The sequence below is a fragment of the Rhynchophorus ferrugineus genome, unplaced genomic scaffold (assembly GCF_030347505.1).
Source record: "Rhynchophorus ferrugineus isolate W39M unplaced genomic scaffold, kcgeb_rfMv2 rfM2, whole genome shotgun sequence".
Taxonomy (NCBI): domain Eukaryota; kingdom Metazoa; phylum Arthropoda; class Insecta; order Coleoptera; family Curculionidae; genus Rhynchophorus; species Rhynchophorus ferrugineus.
In genome coordinates, this window is record NW_027472581.1 from 46,280,429 (window position 1) to 46,304,930 (window position 24,502).

Sequence of the window (24,502 nt, forward strand, 5' to 3'; positions counted from 1 at the left end):
ATTTAGGACTAATGTGTAATCGACTTGCTCGCACGAGTAGATCTAGTGATTGCCGAGGTGCAGATTAATACTAGAAGAGCTAGAATAAAAATAAAATGAAATATAACTTATGACAAACCATACCAATTAGCATCATCAATGAATAACTCTCAATTCCCTAATGTTGGACGCCCTCAAGATTAACAGCAGAGTTACCCAAACAACTGAAATTATCAACTTATGCTAGTCTTAAAGAGCCTGGTACTAATACAATTTGGATGTGCTCTAAAATTATTCAGGGAAGTCAGTCGCGTTAACGTGCCCAACAAGTCATAAGATTAGCCCATATTTGCAGATGCAGTGAAAGCGTCGAATCATACCGGATATTAGAACAACGAACAAAGGTGAACTATTATCCAGACTTACCCATTTTCTATTGTATATTACATTAAATATGCTTGGTACAATCTTAATTTAAAAATGTATTACTATTATTATGGTGTACTTGCATCAATACACAAGCAAGACGAGTGCGGGATAAATGTATATACCGAATTAATATGAAATTAGGCTACTTAACCTACAGTTAAAAGTAAGACATACACGATACAAGTTTGTACGATTTGGTTCGCTTCATCTGATTTTCTGCGTGTTGTTCCGTAGCTGTATTGCTCTCATGTCGCTATGTAACCTTATTTCATCTTTTAAAGTGACGTCTTATAATGGTGATTCAACATCTTATTAAAGAATAATTATTGTATACATGTCAGCTGTTTATATTGTTTTATAGTAACCTCAAAAAGTAGGCAACTGCTGAAAGCGATAAAGACAGATAATTTACAACATATCTCTACTGGAGAACCAACATATTGGCCATTAGACATAAAAAACCCGATCCTATAGACTTCTGTATCACAAAAAATATTGATACAAAAAAGTGTCGAGCAGAATCATGTTTCGATATGTCTTCTGATCATTATCCAATAATAGTAACAATTTTTTCAAAGATAAACCTCCTTGTCTAAGTTATATTATTATAACTAACTGGCCGCTATTTAAAGAAAAATTACACAGAATCATGTCTTTAGACTTACCATTACAAATTACAAAAGATATAAACAGCATAACCCTTCAATTAATATAAATAAAAATAATTGAGCTAGAAGCATTAAAGAAAAGGCCGACTTCTCAAAGTATTAAAAAAAAAGTCTAAACTTTTCCCGTCAGTGCTATCTAAAAATGACGAAAATAAAATTACTAGCTTCCTAAATTCGCCATTTCAAATGGATTTACCACATAAAAAATTCACCGTCAAAGAAGTTCAATAAATAATAAGATTAATTGTAAAAAAGTTCCTGGATATGATCTAATAATCGGGAAAATATTACAGGAACTATTAGAGAAGGGGTTAAAATTAGTAACATTCATATACAATGCTTACTAATCAATTATTTTCCTAGCTTTTGGAAATTAGCTGAAAGAATAATGATTCTCATACCAGGGAAAATACCAGAAGATGTCACCTCCTATCGGCCTATAATTTTATTACCGATAATCTTTTTTGAAAACTGTACATAAAGAGGCTAAATTTTATAATAAAAAAACAAAGACTATTCTAGAACACCGGTTTCGAAATAGGCATGGAACGATATAACAAGTGCATAAACTTGTGAGCAAAATAAATATGGACTTAAACGCAAAAATAGTTTGTTCAGCTGCATTTTTAGACTCTCAGATCTCAGGCTTTTGATAAAGTATAGCATTCGGGACTGTAGGTTGAATTAAAAAAAACTTCTGCCTCATCTGGATTATTAGCCACTAACAGCTTACCTCTCAGATTGTCATTTTACTGTAAAACAAAGATATGAACATATCGAATTATATGCTATATACGATATATTCAGGAGTTGCCTAAGGTAATGTACTGGGTCCAGTACTATATCCTTTGCACACAGATCTACCTGCAGCAAAAATAACTACTAACGAAACAAAATCCCCTCATTTAAGTTTTACGCTTCGTAGAAGAACAATTCCACCAGTCTATAACAATAATTGTCAACTCCCGCAAACAGAGGATGCTAAATATCTTGGTATGCACCTAGATCGACGCCTAACTTCAAAGAAGCACATACTCGCCAAACGGAAACAACTTGGACTTTGAACTCTACTAAATGTATTGGCTTATTTGGCGCAAATTCAAGTTATCATTAGATAACAAGATATTATTGTATAAATCTATACTCAAGCCTATTTGGTCATATGGAATCCAACTATGGGGAATCGCTAACAAGTCTAATATATCCATCATACAGACGTTACAAAATAAAGTGTTGCCTGTCATTGTCGATGGTCCGTACTGTTTCAAATGAAGTGATACAACGCGATATTCCTTTAGAACCAATAACGAGTGCAATTCAACGTGTTTGTGTCAAGTACTTCGAAATAGTGTCAGTGCATGCCAATGTAGTCGCTAATCGGCTAAATATGCGAAGTGACAGTGAAATGTGTAGACTAAGACGTTTAACACCATCCGATGTAATTATTGGACACATGTAGACTTTAAACGTTTAACGAAAAACCGAACTTTCTTTTTCCCCAACCTTATGTTATAACACTAATTATATCTGTAGATTTTAATTGTCCAATTCCATCATTTTGAAATGTACCTATAATGAGTGATGTTTTTTTTACTTATTATTTACAGGGGCCAGAGAAATACGTTTTTGATCTTCGTTATTACCTGTAATATATGTTGACCTTACGGTAACTTGGAATTTAATATGTAAAAAGTTCTGATTGTTATACTATAAGTAGCTGAAAAAATTCAAACAGAATAAATTTAGAGATATATTGGAAATTGCTAAATCAACTGGTGAAATTATTTTGCTTGGGAAGGCTTGGAGGAATATTTGAGAAAATATTAAGATGTATTTTTTAATTATGAAAATAAAACAGTTTATTGTATTAATAAAGCATGTATTTTAAGACCTAAAGCAGGTACAAGATTTAACATAGCTGTAATGTTATGCTGCATTTGCTAACACTTCTATGACATATTCATAATTAATTATAGAAATGGCCACCAATTATTACAATTATTACCAAAATGCAATGTTGGTGGTGGCTAATAAATTATGTTTTTTATATTAGACACCTAATATCAAGTTAGTGTAATAATAAATATATTTTCACAATTTAGTGTAATAAAAGTGTAATAAATATATTTTCACAATTTAAATAGAAATTAATAATAGTTTCTTACTCGTACAAAAAATATAAAGCGTATATTCATATATTATAATCTTGCCCAATGCAACGTTAAGTTATAACTAGTAACATAAGGTATTTACAATAACCATAAATATATCACATACATAACATAGATCACATTCACTCACTAACCTAACACTAAAATAATTTAGTAAAATACTGAAATATTTCCGACAAGAGATTCCAAATTTTTCTTTTGTGCAATAAATAAATGCTCCTAACTAGTACTGTTATATGTAAATGCTAGTTATAATAGTAATCTTGAACAACTTATCAAAGACTTATCCAATATAATAAATATCTTCTACATTTTCTTCAATTGCCCAAAATACATTGCCAAAGACTAGATGCATATTAACATAGTCATAACACGTTGTTACAAGAAGCTAAATACCTATTGACACAAATACAATACCCTATTTCCATCCTGTCCATTAACACTAGAATAAATAAAAGTATAAATATTATACAACTGGTGTTTTGGTGCATTACCCCGCGATTCCCTCAACCCTTTTCTATGAATGAGTATTTCTATTACATAACAAATTTAACTTTCAGCTATTCAGATGTCAAAGTAATACAATTATTATATTGCTGTAACATTTTACTATTAACTAGTAATTTCTCATTCGAGTATCTAACCAGTAGAAACTCTATACTATGGAATACTTTATGCACTGTGTTAAACAAGCTATCGAGGAAGCCTACGATTGCATCAATTCCAAAACAATAAATAAACTTATTAATAGCACTAAACAACAACATGAGCCGTTCAAAATATAAAATAGCGATAATGTCTCCTCATGTTAGTTCAACTATAAAATGAAGACATGTCATTTCGCCCTTTTATATTCTAATTGTCTATACTTCTGGACCGCTCTGTCCAAGTTAGGCTTGAAAATATACAGGCAGGCTACTAATTAAAACAATAAATTATGACAGCGATTCATACATTTTACAACTGTCTCAGTCTTCTTTGGTAGATAGGTGGTAACTGGGCATATCCCATAGTTTTCCAAACAATCATTTTAAGGTGCATCTAACTTGTTGTATTCTGCTTTTTCTTATGCCGCAACTTCCTGCATTGCTTCAGCGAACAACAAAAATCTGAGTTGTTCACTTTTTCTTTTTTCTTTTTAATATCAAACATCTTCTTACAAGTGGCCATATCGCAAACTTGTCGTTTGCAAATTTGGGTACCTTTCTGAAAATAATACAAAAACATTATCAGTTTTTTTAATTTTCAAATTCACATGGATAATTGAAATTTATTTCTTATTATAATGAACATGAAATAATAAATCAAAATTACCTCACATTTACAAGTAACACACTTGTATTCTCCCAAGGAGTCTATAAATGGATGATATTCGCTTCCATTAGCAAACGGTTTCTTTGGGTTGCTAGGGTTTTTACATCCACCTTCCGCCAAAATTTTATTTGCAAAGTTATCTTTTTTCTTGGAGTATTCAGTTCCAGTCGCTTTAACAGAAATTTCTGGAATACCCACGTCATCGGACAGAGGATCATTAATATTATATGTTTTCTTATTGCAGTTTTTACAGCAAATTTTTTCGTTATCGTTTAGTCGACTACACCTGATTTCAAAATCCAAAGGATCACAATAACATTGTGTGCATACATCGAATCCAGATGGTATTAAAAAAGGATGGAATTTGATTCCTGGAGAATATGATTTTCCGTTCAAAAGGCATTTTTGGCCGTTAGTGTCGCGATTAGAAATAGTATTATTCATGCACACTGGACAACATTCGCCTTCAACATTCACCATTTTCCCTTCAGTGCAATTCATATCTGGACATGTCATGGTGTCGCACGTGGTTTTTCCATTCTGACAGAAGCACATCTGACAAGGATTTTTCGACGAAACCCAAGATGTTTCAGCGCGATAAAATCTTTCTTCAAAGAAGCATTCACCTGTCGAAACCAATTCTGGATTGTCGTCATAACTTGGATTGAGTCCATAATTATCTGGTGGCGAATAAGGTCTACAAGTCGGAGGAATTGGCACCTATAATGAAAAATAAAGGTAAGACATCTTTCATTAAGTTCTATTCCTTTTTGTTTAAGAATGTAAGTTAAATTTTAGGTTATTTCTATGAAATTGATTTTATTCTTGCAATGGATAATGCACTAATAAATTTAAAATTAATAAGGTGATTTTATTTAAACTTACCTTTGTTATTGTTGCCATGAGAATCACGACGGTGGAGTTTTGATCTTCGGAGCGAGCTTTGACCTTTAAAAAGCTAACACCAGATTCAAGTTTATTTAATTCGTCTTTGGATAAAATTTCCACTGGGCTTCCTTCTACTGAGGCACCTTGAAAGTTTTCGAGATGTTTGTCGATAACCGGGGCTCCAGGTGCAATCATAGGGTATAATTCCATCCATAGTTCCAGTTTACGATCATTCCCTAATCCCGAAATCGACACATCATAGTGCAAATGACAGTCCATATCTACTGATATCCAGGCTAACCCTACAACTGAAGCTGGGAGACTGGTATTCTCGCGTTTCATTAAAATGGGAGCGGCAGAGTCTCTAGCATCAGCAACTGGTTTGGATACTAGTTTACCTCTGATAAGGTTACTCTCACTTCTTGTTGCGACATTAATTGATAAGTCACCGGAATACAACGGATCCAGTACTTTAGGGCCTAGTTTATCAATAGTACCATTTAGCCAACCGTCTCCATGAAAGTGCAGCGTCAAATCTTCAACTTCAGTTTTTCGCTTGGTACTAACATCAATCAAAGTAATAATCGGTGGATTTTCTTTTGGCGGTAACTTATCAATTTGGATGTTGTATATTAAAGAACCAGCATTGTTAATATACAGCCAGGCGATGCCAGATACTCCATCTGGATTGCCGGTATTTGAGGCAGATGAGAGCACAGTTTGAAAGAGCTCACACGTAGCTTTGGTGATGACGTTTCCACTTAGTTTGAGAGCTTCTGGTTTCGATACGGAAGATATACTGAGTAATATATGTCCTCTGGTCAACAAACGGAGTTGCGCTTGAGTTACTGAAGCACTCACGTTGATTACATTGATGTCTGAAGCTGGTTTTGACACGGCGACAGTTTCTTGTAAAACAATTTGCTTCTTCTCGTCCAATGAGAGTGTCACGTTAACGGGAATATTTTTTGTTTCAAATGGCGTAAAAATTCCATTGAATATTATGACAACGTTAATCGAAGGCATCACCGTTGACGTGGAAACTATAGCGGTTCCTCCAGTGCCCATCATGGCCGACGAATCTGAACCAGGCGCCGGTTCCAACAACGAGCTTAACAGTTCTGTGCCTAAGGCCCCATGCTTCATCAATTGACCACTGAGAGTAAATTCCGCTTGATCTTTAATACCCCATAACAGGACAGCGTACATTTTCTCTTGTTTAAGCAATTTTCGATAATCTCTCGGCATCCGTTTCCACACACCGCATACTTTTCGCGAAGCATTTTGATATATGCTGTTCACATAACCGCCCGTGTGTGACAATGGGAACTCTTCCAAGATATTGCCTTGAGGATCGACAAATTGCAAAGAATGGGGCCGTGCAGCTTTTTCCGATATATAAAAAGAATAATACAGATTCTTTTTATGGAAACTGAACCTTCCGGTTGCAACGACGTTGTTCTTGTTGAAGTCACTTTGCGGTTTACTAAATTCGTTTCTCAATACTAGCGATGAACGGCCAGTAAGTAAAGCGGCATAATCTAAAAATAAAAGTAAAACAATTACTATAGTTAAAAAGTGAAAAACAATTGATAATTATTTTCTAATTCAATAAATCAAAAATTAATTTATATCTATGTAAATTATACAAACAGAAATTTTTTAATCGATTTAGTTTATATTCCATTTTAGATTTAAAGTATTTTAGCAGCTTAGTCTATAATCTTGTTTTGATTTATTGCTCTATTATACTGAATGTATGCAAATTTTTAACATCATAAATTGTGAGTTAACCTTAATGTGTCCTTTAGCCGCTACCCTAATTATAATTATCAAAGATATGAAATCACCCAGTGTAAAATTTAATTGTTTATCGAAATGACTAAAACTGAATTCAGGTAAATCATCCAAACTTATAATATTGTAAGATATAATATTTATAATATTTATATTTATAAAAATATTCCATATTAAGATGGATTTCTTTGGGATTCCTGCAAATTATTATGTTTATATTATTTGAGTATCAATATAACTTTTAATTAGGAATTTAGTCAGGAATTACTTTGAATTTTATTACGATTAAGACTATATGACATTAGTAAATTGTGACCGTTGAATAATACATAAGATAGAAACATAAAATTATATAATAATGGAAAAATAATATCGTAATTAACTTACGTTTGCTACTTTTTTCTTCTTCGTCGATAGCGTTTCGTGGGATGATATCTTGAATCGTATCGGGAACTGAAAAGAAGAAGAAAAACGCTACTTTAGTAGGAGTGTTTAAATAATCGTAGGAGTCGATAATATAGTAATTAACTGTTCAATATAAGTGATCAAATATGGTAAGTCAAGCGAACATTTGTAATGCAAATGGTCGAAGCCGGCATTTGATGGCACGGTTTGGACAGACGTTTTATTATCAATGGAAAATACGGAGGCAGCTTAAAAAATTCGTAACGATAGTATTTATTCGAGTAGGTGTTTTCAAACAAGACAGAAAATCTGAAAACGAGAAGTAGGATGATCAGCATAAGAGTTAAGATCAAAATTTGAATATATAGTGACGGACGACCTTAAACCCCACGTGTCTGGAAATTATTTATTTATTTTTGTACCAATGTAGGCATAGATAAGAACATATTACCAAACGCAGTTTATAAAAATGTAAAGTTCGTTTCAAAGTCGGAGCGGATTTTTCATTTTCATTTTCCTACACTTAAAGAGAGACAAAACTCTGCCTGATGCGTCGGAACATATAACCGAAACAATCCCTAATATTCCATTGTGTTGGTACTGGTCGATACTGTTGTCAAATGTTTACAAAATTCATGAAAACATTAGTGATAATAATTAGAGGTTACATTGCGATATGCTGACGTCATACATTTTGATGACGTGCAATGGTTGTTTTATTGGATAGATTATATTTATTAAGCAGACTTACTAAAGTAAAATGAGAAGGAAAGTATCTGCTCCGAGTTTAAAAGGTATTTTACATTTTTACAAATATATATTTTTTGTCTATGTACAACTATTATTTGTATCAATTCAAATAACAAAAAAAAATTCAAGAGACCATAGGTCCGAACAATAATTTAATTAAAATGTTTATAAAAATCATAATAGCTCTTATTAATTATTAAATTCTTGGCTTGAATTAACGACTTGGTAAATAGTACTAACATTTAAACGAAAACCTTTTATTTTAGTATAATATACTTTTGAATTGATGCATTTTTATTCTCCAAACTATCATTGCATATTATAAGGATGGAGTATATTTTTAGTTGCTGTTAGGGCAGCTCATTCTCCACATCATTTGGAGTCATAATCAAAATATTTTCTATGGTGTGTAACAGTTCTATAAAAAATGGATCAACTTAAATTGTTTTTATAGGTAGCGTGTTATTATTTAATTTAAAAAAAACTAATTTTTGAATAACACCTCGTCTTATTTAGACACGAGAATAATTACAGTGAACAGAAAAGAAGTTCAAAAGGTGGCTAATTTCATTTATAATTGACATAGATTACTTCTTCGCACTCTTAATATTAATATAAAATTGAACAATACTAATTTCTAATTCCCTATAGAATTATATGACAGTATAATAGTTTGAAATATAATGTTATGCACGTTCAAAGATTTTCAGATACTCCGAATTAGGAATAAATGATTTGATCTTAATGGGATCTAAAGTCAGGCCCACCTTAAACTAGTCTTTTAGTCCCTAAGATCGTATCTAATATAGTTATCAGTCTCTAAGATCCTGTGATTCTTTATTTCGAATGAACCAATTTATTTTCCAGAAACTAGTCTGACAACCACTTACCTTCTCATTTTATTGATGTTAGTGGTTTTGTCAAATCAGTTTCGCCATATATTATTTTCAGCGGGTCGGTGTTGAAAACAAAATTCCATATTTCTATATGTTATGTCATTAAAATTTTCGATGTTACCCTGGTACAACCAAAACAAAAAACAACCATTAATAGGATAAACCCGTGTAGCCCCTGCAAATAGAAAGTTTTCAAATAAACACACGCCATCGGTTCAACTGCTTATAAGGAATTGCGAAGCTTCTATAGGGCGCCAGTGCCGTCTTTAGCACACAGTTATAAGATAAATCATACATTTACAAGACCGGACAACTTACGTCTTCAAGACGGTCATTCTCAATGATCTATTGTGCAGGGGTCGTGCCACTTGTTTTCTTTGACCAGCCTTCAAACTAGAGACATATGTTTTAACTTGATATATACGGTGCACTTTAACATCTATTTTTGTCTTTAACTTCTATGGGGATTTGTAGCATTTCATATGAGGGTCACTATTTATATTTCGGGAATTGGCAAGACTGTTGTCATGTGAGTCCATCTGACGGTTCCATCGTAAAGTTTGACAATTTTGACGATATACGTACTCGGAACATCTTGTCGCACGGACACTATTTGTTTATTTTATATTTAGTTGAAAGTTTCGTCTCGGCAAAAAATGGAACTGAATCGTGAACATATTCGTGCGATGATTTTTTACGATTTTCGACGTCGATTATCACAACAAGAGTGCATCAATCAACTTAATTTGACTTTTAGCGATGAAGCCCTATCAAAAACCACCGTGTATCGCTGGTTTAGTGAATTCAATCGTGGTCGTAGTTTGCTGTCCGACGAGTTTCGTGAAAGTCGTTCAAAATCAGCTGTTGTGCCAGAAAACATCGATGCTGTAAGCGAAATGATTAAGCAAGATCTTCATGTCACCTATTGTGAGATTGAGGCATCCCTAATCATTAGTTTCACCAGCATATATGCGATTTTACATGAACACTTAGCTGTGCGAATGTTATCTTCGCGTTGGATCCCACACAATTTGGTTCAAAAAAAGGCTCGTGTCGATTGGTGCAAATAAATGCTTAAGAAATTCAATCGCGGTGCTTCGAAAGACGTTTATAAAATCGTGATAGGTGACGAATCATGGATATATTCGTATGAGCCCGAAAGTAAGCAGCAGTCGACTATATGGGCGTTCCAAGATGAACCAAATCCAACAATAGTTGTTCGCGCACGAGGCACTTCAAAAAAAATGGTGGCCTGTTTCTTCGGGAAAACTGGTCATATTGCAATAGTGCCTCTAGAGGATCGTAGAACAGTACATTCTGATTGGTACACAACCATTTGTATGCCGGAAGTCTTCGTTGAAATAAGAAAATCAAACAAGAGACGCCGGATTGTTTTCCATCATGACAATTCGAGCTTTCAGACATAAGCTCAAACAAGAGACTATTGTCAAAACATCGAATTGATGGGTCATTGGCCGTACACCCCTGATTTAGCACCCAATGAGTTCTCTTTGTTACCATCTGTGAAAAATAAACAGCGTGGTCAACGATTTTCATCGCCCGAAGAAGCTATTGAAGCGTTTAAAAATCATGTTTTGAAGATTTAAAGATTTCTTAATAGTTAAATTTTCAAGTTATTCTAAATTGTTAATTTTATATCGTTGTTAAATGTTGTAACTGTTCTACTGAATAGTTATGAAACTATAACATTTGAAATATATTACCATATTCCTTTAGTCTGGTTTCTATATTATCGAACATTTTTTTCAATTATAATTAATAAAATATATTATTTTAATTCCCATTAAACAATGTCTTTTAAATAAATTAGATTAATATTAATTAATCGAGTGTATTTTGACCATATCTATATAACTTTGTAAGAACAGTAAAGATGTACCCTTGTTATTTGTTAGAAAAATAGCAAATTAAGAAGCAGATGGGTGTGTAAAAAATCCTATTGATTCGGTCCTGCACATGTTGACCATACGTGTTTATTTCCTCAACAGATAGCCGTTAATTTTTATGCAATCGAACATAAATGATGGCCATTCGTTAGGATAAGCTGGAAAATGTGGGGGATTATTCCAAAAAGTCGCATTTATCTAAATGAACCGTGGGCATAAACCCAGAAGAAATATTAAATTGGAGAATACGCCAACATAACCGACTCGTGCATCGCATTTGGTTCCAGTTTGTATTTTTCACTTTTATTAGTAGTACCCGGGATTTTCATGATCCTTTTAAAGTTATTGTCATTGCTTAATTAATTTTCTACATAATCTGCGTAATTGTTTTTAAAGTTGTTTTTTTAAACACACACTGTTTTCATAATGACATTAATAGAAACGTCAACAGGAACATAACCTATATTTTGTCAATACATATAAAACTCTGAAACACTTGTTGAATCTATATTTTGATAATCATTTAATTTTGACATTTTAAAACCTAACCTTCTAAACATATTACTGGGTTATGTAAAAAATGAAAGAAGAATATGACGTATAGATACATAAATCTGATATAAAACTGAACTAGTTTACTAGAATAACTGATATATAACGATCGATTATATAACTCATAATTGAATAATTGTCATATAAGATGGATTTTGCGGCATTACTTTGATGAGAGAACGGAAGAAGAATAAAGAAGTACTATTAAGAAGTAGTACTACATACATTTTTGAAATTTGACTGATTATGTTAACAAAATTTCGGAAATAATTGGACACCCTGCGTTAAAACATTGTAACTAACTATTTAAAACAGCTACATAAAATTTAACCGCCATTTTAATTGGGCTTTCTTTGAAATTTTTATGTGCCCTCCCTCTACATCTTTCATTCTCTATACGGAGTAACGTAATACTCAAACCGATCGAGGATATTGTCGATCAGATTTCATTTCGAAAACCATTCGACTCGAATTCAACACCTTCTTGTCGCAGAACGGTTTTCTTCCAGGGCACCGCAAGCGGTTTTTAATTAACAGGTTCGTTTATATTTTCCTATTTAGTGGCATCACCCAAACCGATTTATTTTATTTTAATTTCCGTTTTGTGTCGCTCTGCCATAATTAATAGGCGAATCGGTGCGCTGACGTCATTCGACTAGTTACACTAATAAACTCTAATAATATCTTCATTGTAGACCGGATAGAAATTGATAATGTGAAACAATTTCGTTATGTAAGTTCGCGGAGTATCACTTTAATAATTCATCGTTCAGAAAAACTAAAATTCAATTAAGTTTTGAATGTTCAGAAAGTTTTGTGTGCAGTGGGTTTCATTCGCTAAAATAAAGCAAAACACTTTTGATTTCGTATGACTTTTAAAATAGTCATAGAACTTTGTGCGTTATTTTATCGCCATGAATGAGGCTTCATTATGATTTACTATTATGACTCTCAAACAAAAGCGGTTTAGGAGAGATGTAAACCCCGTTCTTTGATTTAGAAGCGAAAGTAAGCTCAAAACTTGCACAAGAAAGTATTAGCGTTAGTTTTTTCTATGCAAAAATAATTTTGGTCATGAATTATCTCCGAACCGACACTCTTACTAATTTTTGTATTATATCTTACGTTAGACATGTTTATTAGTACAATCTTAATTTACGAATTAATTTATTAGTATTGTCCTGTTGTACTTGCATCAATACACGAACAAGACGAGAGAGCAAACTAGAGTACTTAAGTTAAGAGCAACACTTATGCATTATACAAGTTCGTGTTGATTGGTTTGCTTCAATCTCCTGATTTCCTGCATGTTGTCCTGTAGCTGCTTCCACGTTGCTGAGATTTAGCAACCTCGTTACATGTTTTAAAGCAAAACCGACGATAACTAGTTACGTTAGTTACGTAGCAATAAGCATTGGTAATTAATCGAAGAACTTTGTTTCGGCAGTGTTTAATTACTATGTTTTAGTACAACCCCATATTTGCACCCTATAAGTCTAAATACGCCTTATAATTGACTGATTACCAAATTAATACATTAAATTCAGAATATTATTGTAACATTTTGGACCAATTTGATGCCAAAATGCTCGAAAAAATGTCATGTCAGTCATGTATACAGAAAGAGAAACATCAAGATAACACAGGAAACGTAAGAAATTCGAAGTATTTAAATATCAAGCTTATTTGCTAGATTTAGCTCCTTCTGACTTTTGAATTTTTTTTAACCATAAAAAATTCTTTCGTGATAAACAATTTTCAACAAACAAAGAGTTAATAGTTATTGCTATTATTTCAAATAATATATGAAATAATTAAAATATTTAATGTTTCTATAATTTCAGTCAAGGTAAGACACTATTTTTTCTTGTGAGTCGCGTTATAATGGATTGTTAAATGACTCTTCATCATAGATGATTTTTTCGATTAAACCGCGACGATTGCATATAGTGCAGTGGCGCCAAGACCAGTGTGAGCGACCCGAGGGGGAGGAGGTGCAGCAGGTCTCGCCGTAGCCTTAAGCTTGTGCGGTCTGTCGTTGTAGCGTCGGTATTTATAGGCAAATTTTCGTTATTATTGTAACGTAAATATTTCTAGTGAAGAAGACACGACATTTGCGGAATGCTGTGGCGAAAAAGCGTTGGACACGCCAATCAACTAACTCGGCGTCCATAAATATAGAACGACCCGAGTTTAGACGAGACATTCGCGGAATCTTGTACTCAACAGACCTAGTACCGAGACATCTATTGTTTCAGTCAGCGCATGTGACATATTTGATTGATTTACAAAATAAATATAATGTTCTCATTATCATAATTTAAACGATCATATTGTTTCACTAACGTGAATTGATTTACGGTTAACAACCTGAGGTTCCGATTATTTAATTAGTTGTATAATATTAACATTATAATTTTTTTAAATCATACTATTTTATCACCCACATTACAGTAAATGTATTAAATTTAATGCGAATATTTACAATATAATATTTACTATATAATGTGTCATAAATTATGATTATTCAGTACACTATTTACTCGGCGTAATTACTTAATTCTTTAATTTTTTTTATAAAAATTAGTTTACATAAAAAATAGACAGCAATAAATTTAACTTGGGAAATGTTGTTCTGAATGAATATTTCGAAAGAAAGTTATACTGCACAGCCTGGAACAAAGGATAGTCGGATGGGGTCCAATCTGGTGAATATATCGTGTTCAATAATATCTCCAGTCTCGGAGACTGCAAAAATATTTGCGTTTTAAATATAATTTTAAGCAGAAGTTAGAAACATTCTGAAAAAATTAAGTCATTTACTTTAAGTCATGTTTTATGTTCATTAATCAATATACTATTAACGCTTTAAAATTAAACGCTTGCATACAATTTGATCAGTAATCCACTGGTGATGTTGATGTTAATGATAATGGTCTGGAGGACCAACAGTCTCTTCAGAGTCTGAAGTAAATGAATTGCAAACCTTATTGAACCAAAGCTCAAACTCTGAAATCATTTTACACAAAGACAGTTTAGTAGTTGATTAAATAACTCTTTCCAGCCGTTTACATGTAATGGCAAAGATCCTAAAGGAGGAAAAATGGCTATACACGAATTTACTGAAAATGTTATTTCGAACCGTTTCAAAATCGCGGTTTCATTGCATGCCAGACAAAAAAAAAACAGATTTTTACTATGACAGTCCTAAGCACAAATAGCCATGGGTTATTGCAGGAATATTTGTCGCTATAAAGTTTTGCTGTTCATTTAGTGGGATTAGCAAGGTGTAGTATATTATGAATTGCTAAAATCGAATATTATTACAGATCAGTATATATATAAGCACCTAATAAATATGTTTTGTTTGCTTTTTAATTTCATCAATATCATCATTTAGGGCTATTAAATATATTACAGTCCAATGAATAACTTCATTCTAATCTGTCCGTAAAACCTTAAAAAATTAAAATTGCGTTTATTAGTTCATCTCAGAGTCTTATCAAACTCACTCAGCGGACTGACTAGCCTCTAATCTTCCTGTTGGATTGTCGAGTAGGTAGATTGTCTATAGATTCCCGTCATGCTGATAAAGTGTTTGTTTCCGTCTAAATAGTGACTGGTTTTATCAGACCTACAATCTCTTTCTAAAGAGCGGGATGACCACATTGACTTTAAAATTTTCTCACTGATATTTATATATACGATAGGATAGGATACGATAATTGTAGTCGATGGCGATCCCCATTGATGGTTTCATCGAGTAATGCATTCAAAGCCTCGTCTTCAAGGATTTGTCGGTCTTGAAGAACGCTCTTTGTCTGTGGTGTCAAAATCGTCCATGGATGTGATAAGCTTCACACAGAATTCATTGACTTGCAGTCGCCTTTTCCTTCCAATTAAAATAAAAAGATATAATTTCCCGTAAATGCGATTTACTCGGTACACATTCAGACATTTTCAATGCACTGAAAAATGTTTTGTTCACACTTCCACAAAATGACACATATTGAAAAGTGAAGGCTTTAAGATGAAGTTGGTTATAAATGTATCCAATGCGATTTAATATACAGTAACACCATCAGTAGTAAATTCTTTAAATTTAATTTATAGGCTTAACATTTTTCTACTTAAAAATACCCTTTAATCTTAATTAGCCGTTAATTAATTTCTGTCAATCCAATTTCGGAGGAAATCTTCAAACTGGTACAGGTCTGTCCGAAACAAAAGACGTTCATTTTTAATAGACTTAATAATATTGGCGGTTTTACCATGTCGAATCCGAAGAATAAATTAAAAATCAACAGACAGCGTGTATCCGCCAGTTTCCGTGGGTGTTTGTTCTAAGAGAGATTTTTTATAGACAAAGAAAATAAAATAACGGCGCCATCTATGCAGTGGGTGTCTCATTTCTTTCTCCCGCCTACGGATCCGTCGATCTACTGATGGATATTCAATTTTTACAGAAAGGAAAAATTTAGTTTTGATTACACACAACACATCTGATTGCCTTATGTTAATAGTGCCAACGCACGTCGATCCTAATGCATTTTTATGTGAATGCGTGTGCGTGAGTCCCATCTTTTTGTTTTATTCCATAAATATTAGGTGTTGGAATTAATTCGTAGCGTTTTTTAATAAAACGTATTTTATTTCATTTATTTTAGATATTTTCAGATTCAATCCATGATTTGATCCATTTTGTAATCTTCATAATAAGTGAGGTTGTATTTGGATGGGCTATTTGTACTGGTAGACTATGTATTTGAGACGTACGAAGAAGCGTTATCGCGTTGAAAATAATTCTGTTGTCTTCTGATATATTCCGATAGTTTTTTCATCAAGTCACTGTTAAATCTCATCGAGTCTAGTATAGCATTCTGGTTGAAGCCTTAAAACCTTAAATTTTTAATCATGCATTTGATAAACATTGAACTATGCCTCTATGAAGGGACTCACTAAGAGTGAATTTGGAAGGGATGAACTTGGATCATCACTTCATTTTTACTGATGGTTCCAAGAGAGATGATTATGTTGGATAAGCACTTACGAACTTGGTGTAGAAGCAACACCTTAGCTTACCCATAGTGACTGCGGAACTATTGGCCATCTAAAAACCACTAGCAATTATTCAGAAAATTAATCATACATTTTATGCAATTGCCACATATTTTTGATCTCCCTTAAGAACACTAGTTCCACATAGATTCTTATTAACAAGATCATTATTGATGAAATTAAATAATTAAAATACAAATATGCTTCGTTCATGTGGTTACTACCTCATATGGGTATAGAGGGTGAATACTTTATATTGTTATAAAGAAATAAATGCTCATACGTTGGAACTATACAGAAGGCTCGATAAGATGAGTTGGATGAGATCAAACTATGAGAGATTAAAAGAAATTATTACCAGAGACCATACGTAGAGGACATATTAAAGAAAAGTTTATCTGTATACACCCTACTAAAAATAGACCATTGTAGGATAATCCATTGAAAAGTGAACCTCCTCCAGTTTGTATTGAGTGTAATATAGCATTGACAGTAAACCATATTTTAACTGAATGCAGGAAATATACAAATCAAAGACTGGGTTTCGGGATTGGGGACAAAATATAAAATAAGAAATTACGTAAACTCCAGCGCTAGAAAGTTCCAGAGGCTGTTGTTTTGTCGTTTTGTTTTAGTAGTGCATAATAGACGACACCCTTCAGATACCTGTGCACTTGTGAATATTTTGCTTTGTAATTGTTGGTGGCTTGTGACAAATTAAAAAGGTTTTAACGTCCCTAATAAATCCAAGGCGTAAAAAGGCCAACTCAATCTCCATCTTGGATCGTTCACTAAGGATCTCTATTAAAATATGTTGGTTTTCAACAGCTCTTTTCGGGTATTATAATACCACATATTTGATATGCATATTTTGACTATTTTGTGGAGAATTCATTGTTGAAATCATCTAGGTAATCTTTTTAAAACGCTACATATTAATTCTAATGCCTAATCGTTAATTTAAAATTACAAATTATATTTGCGAACGACATATTTAGCTACTAGACAAAATTGTTTACGTTTGCACAATAATCCAAAACGAAAATATCCTTTTCTAGTCCACCGTAATTATTCCATTCTTATCACGGTTCTGATGCGACGAAGAAGGCTAAGTCCGCTAGACAATTAAAATAAATTAAGAATTTCAGACGATCATTAATAGTCTATAAAAAAACAAAACTGGATAAAAATAGGCTGACTGGCGCCTAGCGTAATACAAAACAAAGCTATAAATATTTGGCGCACAAACCGAATTTGTTTTATATACCATAAAGATATTTAACATTCTCGAATGTTAAATGAAAATACGAAATACATTTAATGAATATCAGCTAGCGAAAATCGACCAAAATTAAATAGCACATATTTGATAACGTACGAAATCAAATACCGAGTACCGAGATAACCGAGCGATGCCAAAATATTCGGTCGCATTTACGAAGTCAATGAAACATTCTCTCAACAGGTAGTAAAATTTTTCACTGTCCAAAGATATTTCACCAACACTAAATATTTCTGATTATCTGATATATATTAATATATACTAGTGATCGTCCAGTAGTCATAACTTATGTTAGTTTGGTAAAAGAGTCATAATTATTGCATATATTTTTGAATTTGTTTTATTACGTTAATTCCGAGTGTAGTTATATTGTATGTACTAATTCATCATTAGCTTGTATTCTCCGCTATAATATACTAAAATATATATTAAATAAAAAATATATTCAAACTCTTGAACGTCGAATACGTCCAATATAAAAAACAATCCTTTGCTACCAATAGTTAGATTTGCTTGTGTATATAAGGTATAATGTATTGCCTATTGCAATTTGTACATTAGTTTTAATTCCACACAATATTTTCCTTCTCATATTATTCTAGTTAAAAAAGTCCCTCCTCAAAAATCTACCTTCCTGTTATTATATATTAAATATAATCAAGTTGAAAAGTAAAATCGAGTAAAGACTTATTACAATAGGCATGTAAGTCGAGGAGGATAGATAATACAAGTAAGGACTATATCGGATATATGGAAAGAAGCATTGCCTATATAGCACTTTCGATTTGGCTGAAAAAATTGACAAATGATGGAATCGTGAACAAGTTTTCACTCAGAAAGTCACAGTGCCAAAATTAAATTTTCAGGATATGTGATTAGGATGCAATGCTGACAATTACTAAGATAGGGTGAGAGTGGAAATAATCAAAGGTGTGTATATAGTTAATAGAAAAAAAATGTGTATATAAATGTGCGTTATTCAGAATTATAGATGAGCATTATGTTAGAATGCATAAGGGAGAATGTAGTGACTAAACCTAATTTTATCAATAATAGTACATTAGAAATAATACCATAAGAGTACATTGCTATTTTGGATAGACTGATACATACAGATTGACGTTACGTCTTTTATATATACAGAGTTAAAATAAATTGAGAACAGATTTGTTAATATACTTACATATTGACAATTTCTTTAAATAAAAAAAACTTATTTAATTTCAAATGTTTTTTAAATCACAAATGAATGATAAATGTGTCGTCGATTGACTTAGATCGGCACAATGCTTTAACAAAGACAGAAAAACCATCAGGCAAGATTTAAATTAGTTCAAAATATCCATTACGATATTTTAATAATTGACACACTTCCACCCTTTATTTTACGTGACTGAAGGAGCTCAAAGGTTTTTAGATATTCAGGACTGAAAAGACAATAAACAAACACTATCCAAACGTTTTAAATCAATACACAAGAAGATGCGTTAAAAAATATCAACTTTAATAAAAATTACTAATGGTCATATATAACATAAATTCTGCAAATAACATAGTGGAACTTTAATGACATATTAATCAAACAAATATTAACACTATCCAGATATTATTAAATGAATGTATTTCATTTTAATGTACACTATATAAACATTTTAGCTTTCGGCACTTCTTTATTTAACTTTAAACTATGCCTAATCTCAATCTGCTGTATGCGTACAATATTTCTAAAATATGATGCAAAATCACTTGCACTTCACAACAAATTGTTATTACATCAAAAAATTGAAACCAGTGTGGACATACAGCATAAATTAAATATCTAATATGATCTGTTATAAATAATATGATCTTATAGGCTTAAGGGCACCAGAAATTTGCGAGAAAATACCCGGAGGTTGATAAGACAAATATCTTTTTGAATTAATTTAGTTGTGAACACTGCAGTGTTTTAAACTTATGTGGAATATACCAATGGGAATGTCAATCAAACGCTAATTAAGTTTGTGTTAGTTAATATTCGTACCATATGACTTCTTGAATAAAAGATATATACCATTAATATAACACATAGATTAAAACAGTCTAGAAGGGCCACTGAATTAAATAAATTGAATTATGTTTTAATAGCCTAATAAAAATGCACCATGACTTCATAATCTGTTTACAAACTTCATTATGTCTCGTCCGTAAAACTTTAATGTGTTGTTTTTTTAGTTTTTATAAGAAAAATAAAATTGGCTTACCTGATTAAAATGTTTATATATCGCATCTTTCTGATTCTGTTTTATATCTTCTGTTAAAAGAGGTTCGTCAAATTCTTTTAAACAATTCCTAACCTTAATTTCAAACCGGCAAGTGTCGATAAATAACGAGAATTCGGCCCTAAATCAACGGCCGTTGAATTTTGAGGCGATCGTCCGTTGGAAAAATTTCATGGCAGATACTCGATCCGATAACGGTGCGATTTAATCCGATAGAATAGCTCGATGGTGCCGAAGGGATGGGGTTATCTTCAATCAGGAGACGATATAGAATTCCGACCCGACGAAATTAGGCTCTTTTTGTTTCTGGGAACGCGGGCGTTTCGAAGCCACATTCGGAACGAAATTCCGATCTCTGATATAACTTTACGGCTAATATATTTTCCGCCGTGTCGCCAGATGTCGTCACCTTCTATTTTTCACGCCGCTTTTGACAGTGGTCGCTTCAAGGGCGCCGTAACAAAAGAACTACCGAATTTCTCGATGTTACCGATAACGGTTGAATTTAGTCGATGGCGTTTTCTGAGGTTGGAGTGTTGAAAATTGATGTTCCATATATTCCAATAATCGAATAATGATTGGATTATATTAAAGTATGTACCATTATCCAATATTTATTCTATTTTATATCTATATTTTATTGTGATATATTTTACACATTCAGAGTGTTCAAAAAAACATGCCGTACCTTTTGATTATCATATTTAAGGATGTTCTCTAAATATAGATAGAGATTGTAAATTTTTGATTATATTGCTTAAACGCGCTATCTAAATCGCCTCCTTTTCTTGATCTGATTTTTTGTTATATTGCATTAGCATTATTGCAGCCGACAAAACAGATATTCTGTTCATCCTTTTGAATTGTGCTGTTGGTAGTTTTAGAAAAAATATTTTTCAGGGTAGACAGATATCCAAAGCTCGGTATCTTTTGAGGATATTACATCTCAACTCAAATAATACATTTTTAATTTAATACAGAAGTCCAATAAATAGAGACACTATGCGATAAGAGGAAAATAATAAGAATAAGAATATCACCACAATCATACTACCACAACTTTTTTTACAAAATTTTTATAATATTGATTTTGCCATTGATAAAAATAAAAGTTTATCATTATCTATAGTAATAGTTTACTGCGTAATTAGTTATACCACTCAATTAGTTATTGTAGTTTGATGAAGGTTGTATATTTATATTTTTAATATTTTGTTATCGGAAAATAGATAATCTTTTTGTCATAATACATTGATAACTATAATTAAGTAAACATAGACGTAGACAAACTCAGAAAGTGATCATTTCATTTATTTATTATTAAAATGTTTGTGTTCGACTATATTACCAATTTCATTTTATTTTAGTTTTATTAACTTAATTATACTAAATTAAATAATATAGAGTTTCTTTTTATTGATTTTATGTATCTATAATCAATTACTTAACGTAGCCAACTTACCGATTGAGAGCCTCTCTCAACCTTAGTTATTGTAAGGATTCGAACTCTTCTAGGAACAAATTCGCTTTACCAGGTTAAAATTATTAATTTCTTGGACAAATAACAATTAGGACTTTTTATAACCAGTATTTCTGTTTCATATTATATTACTGAATAGCATTGTTTCAAATTCGTCTAAATTTACATATTTTAAGCTAATTATTAATGTTAAAGCGACGACCTGAAACAAAATCCAAGTACACCGTTAGATAAACAAAGCGTCAATTGACCATGAAGTCTCCAGTAAAACGTCTCAGAGATCTTTTGTCTAGACAGGCCGTTTTCTGCACAAGAAGCTTTTCCATCGGCGCCATTGTACTGCTGCTAACGAGCTTATTGATGACATCCCACTAGTTTTTTCCACGTTCATTGTACTTTTTTGTTTATTTGCTCATAGCCAGCCTACTTAAAAGGGGATACCTCTTGAACCAAAACAAGAAGAACGTCGACGTAAGAGCGTACATTAAAATAATATTTTTACTGGCCAAAATAAAAATTCCATATCGAAATGCGATGTTCGAGTGCTCGACAGAGTCAGTTTCAAGTGGTGCGGTGTTATCTTTACCATTCGATAAACAACGTTATGATTGGAGGACGTGTCGGATGTGTGTTTTTTAAAAAATAATCTTGGGAGAAGAGAAATATTTTACCGGGCGAAAGAAAAATCAATAGTAATCGACAAAAGTTATGTTAAATAGCATTCTGAGGAGCATTTGGGGATGACATGTCATGAAAATAGTTATCGTCGGAATACATTTTAGGAAGAAATAGGATACAAATACAGTATTTTTTTTAATATAGGTTTTGGCAACAAGTTGGAATTCTTTCTAAAGTAGGATTTCTTTACTTGCAAAATGCAATCAATCATTTCTCATAAAATTAGCGAAAAGGGTGAATCTAAGACAACTTTAATGAAGGAAGAATTTATTGATTTATAAATATAGTGTTATATAACCAAGAACATATATTCCATCGTAATAAGAAAGGAAAGGTGATGGGCTATCCTTAAATTAACATCAGGTGATATAAAATTTTGTCTCTCGACTCGACCTTGTTTAATTATCAGTATGAATTTGAGATTACGAAAATATATAATTGCGATCGTACTATGATGATCAATAAATAACTTCTTCGTTGGATATACGTGATAAATTATTATAATATATAGAGGAAAGTTTGTTATTTTAGGACACCGTATATATTTAAGAAAACATCACCTGATTTGACATCATAATTATAAATTCTATTTTAAAACCCTGCCGTTCATTTTATTCGCGCTGTTTAAGCATCAATGATAAAACACCAGACAATATTTCTCATTATATCGTTCCTTTTACGTTGATTTACTATATGGATTTTTTAATACTATTTTGAACTTTTTTTTATACAAATATATTTCTAGTATCGTTCTTTTGATTTAGAGTGGTGCTTTATTTGTATAATATAAAGTAATATAAAATTTAATAGATTACAAATTCTGGACATTGTAATGGACGGTATAAAATGTTTAACAAGACGACTGTTGATCTTAATAGCTGGATTCAGTCCGCCGCTTATTTTTGTGATTGTTTAGAGACAAAAGTGTAAAATTTAACAAAAAAAAAAAACAACCACCCCCGGCACGTCAGCAATCAGGCTGGGTAAGATGATGTCTTCTGATAGGATTCGAAATCGCGACCATGTGCCAACCAAGTCGGTGTTACACTACTTAAATATTAAAAAAATAAAAGTTAAAAAATACAATGTAGGTTGGACTTCATCTAACAGCTCAATTGAAAAGACCCCGACCTACCATAGTAAAACACATTTTTTTGGCATTTTTTTTTAACATAATTCCCTTCAAGGGTACACTGCTTATAACGACCCCCCAACTTTTTGATACCATTTTTGTAGTACGATTTGTCCTTTGCTTCAAAATAGGCCTCAGTTTCGGCGATTACCTCTTCATTCGACGAAAATTTCTTGCCAGTGAGCATTATTTTGAGATCTGAGAACAGGAAATAGTCGCTGGGGGCCAGATCTAGAGAATACAGTGGATGAGGAAGCAATTCGAAGCCCAATTCATGGATTTTTGCCATCGTTTTCACTGACTTGTGGCACGGTGCATTGTCTCGGTGAAGCAGCACTTTCTTTTTCTTGATATGCGGCCTTTTTCGGCGATTTCGTCCTTCAAACGGTCCAATAACGCTATGTAGTAGTCGCTGTTGATGGTCCTTCCTTTTTCAAGGTAGTCAATGAAAATTATTCCATGCGCCTCCCAAAATACAGACGGCATAACCTAGCCAGCCGACTGTTGCCTTTTCCCATGCTTTGGAGCCGGTTCATCGTGTGCAGTCCACTCGGATGACTGTCGATTGGACTTCGGAGTGAAATGATGGAACCATGTTTCATCCTCACATATCGACGCAAAAACTTGGGTTTATTACGCTTGATCATCTTCAAATATTGCTTCGAATCATCAACTCGTCTTTGTTTTAGGTCACGTTCAGTTGATATCTTTAGATTGTCTGCTATTTCATTCAATTTCAATTTGAGGATTTCTTAAATGTTTTCGTCGGTAACAACGTCTTTCCACGCGTTCACAGTCCTCGGTGTCATTTCACTAGGTCTAAACTTAGCATACCAATCCTTGATGGAAAATCAA

The 24,502-nt window shown here is 32.6% G+C and overlaps 1 protein-coding gene across 1 annotated transcript in view; it reads right to left on the reverse strand.

The window, feature by feature from the left end:
• Positions 1-2,934: 2,934 nt before the first annotated feature.
• sog (chordin short gastrulation) overlaps positions 2,935-24,502 on the reverse strand; it is a 91,620-nt gene continuing 70,052 nt past the window's right edge. The window contains exons 4-7 of the mRNA XM_076395689.1: positions 7,634-7,699; positions 5,447-6,990; positions 4,562-5,281; positions 2,935-4,453 (exon numbers count right to left, since the gene is read on the reverse strand). Of these exons, the coding sequence (XP_076251804.1) occupies positions 4,289-4,453; positions 4,562-5,281; positions 5,447-6,990; positions 7,634-7,699 (2,495 nt within the window). The 3' untranslated portion in view covers positions 2,935-4,288. The remainder of the gene's footprint in view (positions 4,454-4,561; positions 5,282-5,446; positions 6,991-7,633; positions 7,700-24,502) is intronic.